The 8,467-nt window shown below is 56.5% G+C and overlaps 1 protein-coding gene across 3 annotated transcripts; it reads left to right on the top strand.

Moving 5' to 3' along the window:
* Nucleotides 1-1,411: 1,411 nt before the first annotated feature.
* REPIN1 (replication initiator 1) lies at nucleotides 1,412-6,737 on the top strand. 3 transcript variants are annotated; one of them, XM_037735724.1, is made up of 3 exons: nucleotides 1,412-2,596; nucleotides 3,402-3,528; nucleotides 4,910-6,737. In XM_037735724.1, exons 1-3 carry the CDS (start codon nucleotides 2,558-2,560, stop codon nucleotides 6,625-6,627), a joined length of 1,884 nt encoding a protein of 627 aa, XP_037591652.1. In that variant the 5' UTR covers nucleotides 1,412-2,557; the 3' UTR covers nucleotides 6,628-6,737. The 3 variants fall into 3 exon arrangements, with proteins under 3 accessions (XP_037591652.1, XP_017376262.1, XP_017376259.1); XM_017520770.2 differs by having other exon boundaries at nucleotides 1,416-2,596; nucleotides 3,331-3,528; XM_017520773.2 differs by lacking the exon at nucleotides 3,402-3,528.
* The last annotated feature ends 1,730 nt before the right edge of the window (nucleotides 6,738-8,467 follow it).

Raw genomic sequence — 8,467 nt, 5'->3', positions numbered from 1 at the left:
TTTAGTTTTTATAGGGAACCAAACATTTTGTGACACTAACTTCCTTGTTTTAAGCTATGGTTACCTTCTTGTTTATTATGCTGCTAGCTGGGTGCCTGGAATTTCCCTTGAGGGAATTCAAGATTTTCCTTTATTTCCATGCTTGCCCCCTCCCCACTTCCTGCAGGCCTCTGAGAGGGACAGCTGTTCCACATCCATTTGGAAGAATAAATGAAGTGATTCTAGCTAAGAAGTTAAGAGATGAACAAAAAAACCCAGAGTCTGTGTGTAGGGGAAGTACTTACACTACCAGCTACCAAAATTTATTTCCTGTGACAAAACTACAAAGATTAAATGTAGTTTTAGGTTGGGGGTGGCCTCTCTAAACGTGACTCTACAGGCAGAAACTGTAAAGGAAGACTGGTCAGTTTTGGCACATTAAAACAAAACATTCTCATGCTCGCTTCGGCAGCCCATATGCTAAAACAAAACTATCTCACACCTACAACTGAAAAGGTAGTCTGGACGCAGTGGCTCACATCTGCAATCTCAACACTTTGGGAGGCTGAGGCGGGAGGATCAGTGGAGCCCAGGAATTTGAGACCAGCCTGGGCAACACAGTGAGACACCATTTCTCCGAAAGAAAAAAATAAAAGAATTAGCTGGATGTGGTGGTGTGACCTGGTAGTCCCAGTCACTCGGAGGCTGAGGTGGGGAGGATTGCTCAAGCTCAGGAAGTCCAGGCTTCCGTGAGCCATGATTGTGCTACTGCACTCCAGCTTGGGCAACGGAGTAAGACTCTATCTCAAAAAACAAAACAAAACAAAACAAAAGAGTTAACAAGTTAAAGTACAAATGGAGTAAACACGTCTGCAACAAACATGACAAGTCTTTCATACCTGTACTTGATGAGTGCCCCCCAAACAATAAAACCAACTCCCTAACTTTTAAAATGGGCAAACAGAAAAGTGGGCAAATGGACATAAACAAATTAACAGAAGAGAAAATAAAACTAGCAAAAAATAACCATGTGAAAAAACAATCCAGTGAACTAATACTCTAACAAAGTACAGAAGATGAGAAATAACCATTGTGAACTATATTTTTTAAAAAAACAGTCTGGTGTCAAGTACATGGAAATGGTCATTTTTCATATACTTGACATCACAGACTGTTTTTTTTTTTTAAATGCCATTTAAAAAATGGAAAACTAATAAGTTTTCCTGGAAGATAATTGAGAAAACCTTTAAAAAATATGCTTTGCCTTTGACATATCAGCTTCCCACTTCCAGAATTTTTAAAGCAGGCATGTGCAATGAAAGATGAACCTATAAGGGCACACATAGAATATTTATAAACAGTCTACTTTTATATAGCCACAAAGAATCATTTTATAAAAGAATATCTAATAAAATAGAAGAAAATTCACAAGACCGTGTTAAGTGAAGAAGGCAGAATACAATTTTGCAAGGCATTATCCCAATTATGCCAGCCATGCGATGGATATGCAGAGAGAAATACCGCAGGCAACATACTAATATATTAACTGTAATTGACTCTAGGAGGTAAAACTGAGTTTTATTTTCCCCATATCCCATTTATGCAACAGATTTTAAAAAGTGTTTTACGGCAATTCAAAAATTGCCTGTGTTGAAAAGCATGAAAGTACATGAAATTGTACTACTCTGGAAACCCCAGGAAGTGTATAGTTTGGAAAGCCAGGGCCACCTGCTAGTGGGTGAGTCACGGGCACGGGCTCGCACCTGCCACACAGACGCCACACAGGCTGCTGCGCGTTTCCAAGCAAATGCCCCACGTGCGCCAACGGCCACCTCGGACGTGGCTCCGCCTGGCCCGTAGCCAGAGGAAGTCCGGCAACTTCTGCTCTTTCTTAATTTCTGGAAAAGAGGGAACAGAGGCCTTTTCAAAGTTCGCAGGATCGGGCCTTTTCGTGCTCCACTTTGGAATAAATCGGAAGCCAGGGACTTCCAGGAGCGCCGCCGCCGTCCCGGACCTGCAGCGCCCGAGAGCGTCCTCACTGCGGCCCGGGTGAGCGGCCTGGGAAAGGCCCCGGGCACGACGCTCCGGGAGCTGCTGGCGCCCTCTTTGAAGTCTCCCGACGGGCTCCGAGCCTCTCATAAGCCAACGACTACCGACCAGCCCCGGTGACCAGAGGCCAGCCACGCGGTCGCCCTGGGACGCGCATCCTCCGCAGGGACAAAGGGTCGGGAAACTTGAGCTCTGGCCAGTCCCCAGAGACCCGCGCTGGTGGTTGCCATGGCAACTGAGTAGGGCCCTCTGAGGCCGGCCGCCCAGGCGCTGCAGCTGCGAAGGTGACCCGGCCCGCTCTGGAGGGGGGCCCGCAACCGGGCCCTGGCCGCCCCGCCCCGCCCCGCCACCAGGCCGCGGCCGCGGGAGTCGGCGACTGACCCTCCGCAGCTCCTGTAGTCACGTGGCGCTGGGAACCCGGCGGGGGGAGGTTGGGGACGGGCCTGGCAGTTGTGAACTCGAACCTGCCGCTGTCGCCGCGGCGGGGCGAGGAGCGGGAGCGGGCCGCGGAAGCCGGCCTTCGGGCTCCATGGACGGGCGCCGCGCCCCTGCACAGCCCGCAGCAGAGGTACGGCCCGGGTAGGGGCGCGGGGGTCCCCGCGGGCCCGCGGGGGGCCGCTTCACTGCGGGGCGCGTGACCGTGAGTGTGCGCGACCGTGTGTGAGTGCGCGGTGGGGTGGGGGGACGCTGCTGGATCTGCGGGGGTGGGGGAGCGCACCTGCGCACAGGATCTGCGAGCTGCGCGGTGCGTGGGACCCGAAATGGCTCGCTCGCAGGAGCGGTACCCGCGTGCCCGGGAGCGTGGACGGAGGACACGCACCAGTACAAAAGGGCAGTGTGGGGCTTCTGCTACCCGCGGCCAGCCACGATGCGGAAGGGGGTTCTGACCCAGTCCTGGTCACACCAGCTGGCCCTGCGCAGCCCCATGGGAAATAGGCCTGGAATTCCTGTCGGGAGGAGGGTGGGGGAAGGGGAGCCAGCAGGGATTCCAGAGTTCCTGCCATAGGCCGGCCTTTAGCCGTCAGGGAAAGCCCAGACCCTGGCCACAGAACGGAGAATTCGTTCTGTGACCTTACCAGGGAAGGAAGTGATCCCCAAAGACAGCAGTGTCCTTCCTTGTTGAAGGGGCACGTTCATTTATTAATCCAATGTCCATTAAGGTCACTCTGCCAGGCAGGGTGTGGGGCTTACGCTGGAGCGTGTGGCTTTGTGGGGGGAGGGATTGTGGCTGGTGAGGACACAAAGCTTCCTGCCCTAGAGGAGCTCAGAGCCTCACTCCTGTTTTCTCTCCCCTCCCCACAGGTAAGGCTGGCCTCTCTGCAGTCAGAGGTCTGAGCTCTGCCATGGGGGTAGGGGTGTCTTTATTGCTGCAGTTTTCTCTGACACCTGGGGGCTACCGGAGTGTGGGCCGAAGCAGGCGCTGCAGCCGCCGAAGTATCCCCAGGAACATCCCCAGGAGGAGCTGGAGAAAGCCTGATCCCCAGCTCTGCAGTCTCCAGGGTAGAGTCTGGCCTTTGCTGTGCTCGCAAACCACTGCACAACTGGGGTGCACAGGCATCCCCATTCGGCGGAAGGAAAGGGCCCTTTCTCATATCCTGGGGGGAGGGTCTTCCCTATGCACCGTCTGCCACTGGGGATGAGTGACCTCTGTGTTCCCTGAGAAGAGAGTGGGCTCTAGGGAATTTAGAAGGATGTGTCTGAAGCTGGTGAGCAGGCACAGAAGGGCCCTTAGGAGCCTAACAGCCGCCACAGCCTGCTTTCTGCGGAGGAGGCTTCTGTGCAGGAATCTGGGCTCCCCTGAGCTGTGGAAGAGGTGAACATGGGGCAGGACCAGGCAGGGGACTGAGATTACAATCTCTTCTTCCCTCCCGTTCTCTTGCCCCAGTAATCTCTAGCACCCCAAGGGAGGCAGAAGCAGCGATCAGGCCCTGAGGGCAGCAGGCTGTGGGTGTTCCTTGGATTTAGGGAGAGCATTCCTTCCTGCAGTGTCCTAATTTGTGTGGGTTGAAGAGGGCAGGCGGGCAGAGTGTGGGCACAGTCTGGACAGGCAGTGGTCTGGCATTAGACTGCTGGGAGTAGCACCCAGGGCCCCCCTCCTGTTCCCGGAGAAGGACTGTTCTTACTTGTCCTCCAGGCTCCCACTGAGACTGCAGATAGAGACGCTAAAGTGCCTCACCTGTGGGGCTGTGAATGAAAGGCTCTAGAAACTTTTTTTTTTTTTTTCCCTGAGCTCTTTGCATACCCAGGTGTTTTAGAGGAAAGAACACTGGCCTGGAGTTAGAGACCTGTTCCCTAGTCTTGGTTCTGCTGCTGGCTTACTGTGTCACCTTGGGCAGGTCTTGTCATCTTTTGATGCCTCACAGTTGCTTCATCTGTGAAACAGGGAGCTCAGTGTCTGCTTGTCCAGCTTCACAGAGTTGCTGTGCAGCTCAGTGTGGCATAGGAAATAGCAGACACAGGGAGAGGACAGCAGGAACGCACTTGGAAAAGCATAAGGCACTGTAGGGAGCAGTGGCAACGTTTTTCTGGTGAGTCCTGTGGCAGGAATGTGTGTGCATTCAGCACTGGAGCATTTACTTTCTGTCCGAGATTGGGGTAGCTGCCATGAGGGGGAGTCTAGTCTCAGAGTCTCTCCCTTCTGGAAGTTTCCAGGGCAATAAAGACATAAGACAAATATCCTTGAAATGTTATCTAAAAACCCAAGATTGAAATAATACCTATCACACAAAGAAGTAGGAGAGTAGTGTAGCTCCATGCCCAGGGCTCTAGGGATTCACAGATGGCAGCTCCTGTCTAGGGCTGAGGTTGGGAGGGGAGGAATGGGGCAGGAACCGGGCAGGGTGAGTTGGTCTCTGGAGTGACTGTGCTTTTCCGCCCTCAGCCGAGGAAGAACCGATGCTGGAACGTCGTTGCAGGGGCCCCCTGGCCATGGGCGTGGCCCAGCCCCGACTCCTTTCTGGCTCCTCCCAGGAGTCACCCCAGACCCTGGAGAAGGAGCCCCGCAGGCTGAGGCAACAAGGCATATCAGTGGCCCAGTCTGGTGCCCAAGCCCTGGGCAGGGCCCATCGCTGTGCCCACTGTCGAAGGCACTTTCCTGGCTGGGTGGCTCTATGGCTTCACGCCCGCCGGTGCCAGGCCCGGCTGCCCTTGCCCTGCCCTGAGTGTGGCCGTCGCTTCCGCCATGCCCCCTTCTTAGCACTGCACCGCCAGGTCCATGCTGCTGCCACCCCAGACCTGGGCTTCGCCTGCCATCTCTGTGGGCAGAGCTTCCGAGGCTGGGTGGCCCTGGTTCTGCATCTGCAGGCCCATTCGGCTGCAAAGCGGCCCATCGCTTGTCCCAAATGCGAGAGACGCTTCTGGCGACGAAAGCAGCTTCGAGCTCATCTGCGGCGGTGCCACCCTCCCGCCCCGGAGGCCCGGCCCTTCATATGTGGCAACTGTGGCCGGAGCTTCGCCCAGTGGGACCAGCTAGTTGCCCACAAGCGGGTGCACGTAGCCGAGGCGCTGGAGGAGGCTGCAGCCAAGGCTCTGGGGCCCCGGCCCAGGGGCCGCCCCGCGGTGACCGCCCCCCGACCCGGTGGAGATGCTGTCGACCGCCCCTTCCAGTGTGCCTGCTGTGGCAAGCGCTTCCGGCACAAGCCCAACTTGATCGCCCACCGCCGCGTGCACACAGGCGAGCGGCCCCACCAGTGCCCTGAGTGCGGGAAGCGCTTCACCAATAAGCCCTACCTGACTTCGCACCGCCGCATCCACACCGGCGAGAAGCCCTACCCGTGCAAGGAGTGCGGCCGCCGCTTCCGGCACAAACCCAACCTGCTGTCTCACAGCAAGATTCACAAGCGATCCGAGGTGTCGGCCCAGGCCGCCCCCGGCCCGGGGAGTCCCCAGCGGCCAGCCGGCCCCCAGGAGTGCGCAGCCGAGTCCACCCCGGTGGCGCCGCTGAAACCCGCCCAGGAGGCGCCGCCGGCGGCCCCGCCAGAGCCCGCGCAGGACCGGGCGGAGGCGGCCCCGTCCCTCTACAGCTGTGACGACTGCGGCAGGAGCTTCCGGCTGGAGCGCTTCCTGCGGGCCCACCAGCGGCAGCACACCGGGGAGCGGCCCTTCGCCTGCGCCGAGTGCGGGAAGAACTTCGGCAAGAAGACGCACCTGGTGGCGCACTCGCGCGTGCACTCGGGCGAGCGGCCCTTCGCCTGCGAGGAGTGCGGCCGCCGCTTCTCCCAGGGCAGCCACCTGGCGGCGCACCGGCGCGACCACGCCCCCGACCGGCCCTTCGTGTGCCCCGACTGCGGCAAGGCCTTCCGCCACAAGCCCTACCTGGCGGCGCACCGGCGCATCCACACCGGCGAGAAGCCTTATGTCTGCCCCGACTGTGGCAAAGCCTTCAGCCAGAAGTCCAACCTGGTGTCGCACCGGCGAATCCACACGGGCGAGCGGCCCTACGCCTGCCCCGACTGCGACCGCAGCTTCAGCCAGAAGTCCAACCTCATCACCCACCGCAAAAGCCACATCCGGGACGGCGCCTTCTGCTGTGCCATCTGTGGCCAGACCTTCGACGATGAGGAAAGGCTCCTGGCCCACCAGAAGAAGCACGATGTCTGAGACGGTGGGCGGGGCCGGGAAGGCTGAGAGAGGCCTGGGGTTCCTCGTGGAGGGAGTCACAGTGGGCTGGGGATGCCTGCCTCGTGCTGGGTTAGGGTACAATGGGAATCCCAGAGGGGATAGAAGAGGCGAGGAGTGAGCTGGGTGGGCCCTGTTAGCCAGAGAGGTCAATCCTGGTAGCCAGGGAACCCACTTCCAAGTTCAGGGATGCCGGCCTCCATCTGGTGTGTGTGTGCGCTAAGGTTCCTTCCTGACTGCCCAGTGCCCTGGAAAAGTAGCAATAGCATCTGCCCCTTAGAGCCCTCTGGCTAGAGGAGCCCCCAGTGGAAAGGAAGACCCTCCATCCTCTGGTGTTAACGCCTTAATTTCCCTGTCTTTTACTGTAAGTTACTTCAGATCATTTTTGGAAGTAGGCGTGGTACAGTCCTGTATATGAATGCTCTGGGCTACATACCGCTTGGAGAACCTGCTGGCCTTGTTAGACAGCACTTGGGCCTTTGCCAGCAGCAAGAAGTGAAGCCGAGCCACTCTTACCTCTCCCATCCCCTCCCTCCTGCCCGCTGTGTAGGCACTCAGACTTGGAGAGAACCATCTGCTGTTAGCACTTCCATCCTCTTCCTTCCCAAAGAGCAAACCCCCAAGGCATTTCCTCCTTGGTCTGTCTTGCTATATCTGTCACCCCTCCCAGCGCTGAGAGCCTCCCCTGGCTGTCTGTGGCGCTGTGTCCAGGCTCAGGCTCGTGTCTGCACACCCCAGCCCCTCCACTCCTTCCAGAGCTCAGCATGTTGTGGAAAGGACTGCCCCATTGGTGGTGGAGGGCCAGCTGAAGGGAAGTTACCGATGAATTTCCTTTTCACCATTTCTAGCATATGGACACCTGGGCTCTGCCTGAGCACTTAGGTCACAGGGACCTCCCCACCTCCTAAGGCCCTGGATGATTCTAATTGTTAGACATTCTAATTGTTAGAAATCCTTCCTGATAATGAATGAATTTCGCTTTCCTATAATTTCTACCTATTGGGCCTTGTTCTGTTCTCTGGAACTAAACAGAACAACCATTTACCTACCCGCCTTTTCAAACTAGAGAATAAAAAACATTTACCCCCCTTTTCAAACTAGAGAATAAAGATTTGGTTTTAGAACTGGTGGCTGGGGAGTGTTCCTTTTTCCTGGGGAGCTATGACCTGTGAGGAGAAGCAGCATGCTCGCCTCCCTAGAAGGACAGGGGGCTGTGGGTGGGGCTCTGGCCACAGGCCTCATGCCCAGTTTGCTGAGCTCTGGCACCCTGCCTTAGCTCTTCCCTGAGCACACCCAGGCAGTTGGGCTAATTCTCTGGGTGGTGCGCCGAGGCTCTAGAGAACTGTGGTGGGTGGGAGGTGCTCAGCTTGGTACCAAGATTTCTCTTCCTGGCCACTTGACTTCTTAGGTGGTCCGAGGGACACCTAATCATCTGGGCCTTCATGAAACTCCAGCTAGCACTATGAGCTCTTTTGAGGAGTGCTGGGTGTTAAATAGACTTCGGTTATACCTGGACTCTGCCTTCAGTAGCCCTTCAGAGGCTGGACAGATGAAGGAGCCTCTGGGAGGGAAGGCGGTTCCGAGCAGCTAAGACAGCACTCAGCTCCCACACTCCACACCCCACGGGGTCAGCCTTCTTTGAAGTTGTTGTCAAACCCAATCTGGGTCCACTTGCCCAGTGTTTGCAAAGCCTAATGTCAACAGTGAGATTTGCAGCCAGAGAAAGCAAGGTGTTTTTATAGAGCACGCCAGGTGAGGAGAATGGGCAGCTAAGGCTCAAACTCCCTGATGGCCTATAAGCAAGGGTATTTAAGGCAGGGGT

Source organism: Cebus imitator, unplaced genomic scaffold (assembly GCF_001604975.1).
Source record: "Cebus imitator isolate Cc_AM_T3 unplaced genomic scaffold, Cebus_imitator-1.0 Scaffold20, whole genome shotgun sequence".
Classification (NCBI taxonomy): domain Eukaryota; kingdom Metazoa; phylum Chordata; class Mammalia; order Primates; family Cebidae; genus Cebus; species Cebus imitator.
The sequence above is the reverse complement of the archived record's forward strand: the minus strand, read 5'-3'. Positions and strand labels throughout refer to the sequence as shown.

What these genes read in the sequence shown, in the direction of transcription:
- REPIN1 (XM_037735724.1), top strand. Translation starts at nt 2,558, where the DNA reads ATGGACGGGCGCCGCGCCCCTGCACAGCCCGCAGCAGAG. An exon ending in CTGCACAGCCCGCAGCAGAG is followed by an intron (nt 2,597 to 3,401) that starts GTACGGCCCGGG and finishes TTATTGCTGCAG; the next exon opens with TTTTCTCTGACACCTGGGGG. An exon ending in CCAGCTCTGCAGTCTCCAGG is followed by an intron (nt 3,529 to 4,909) that starts GTAGAGTCTGGC and finishes TTCCGCCCTCAG; the next exon opens with CCGAGGAAGAACCGATGCTG.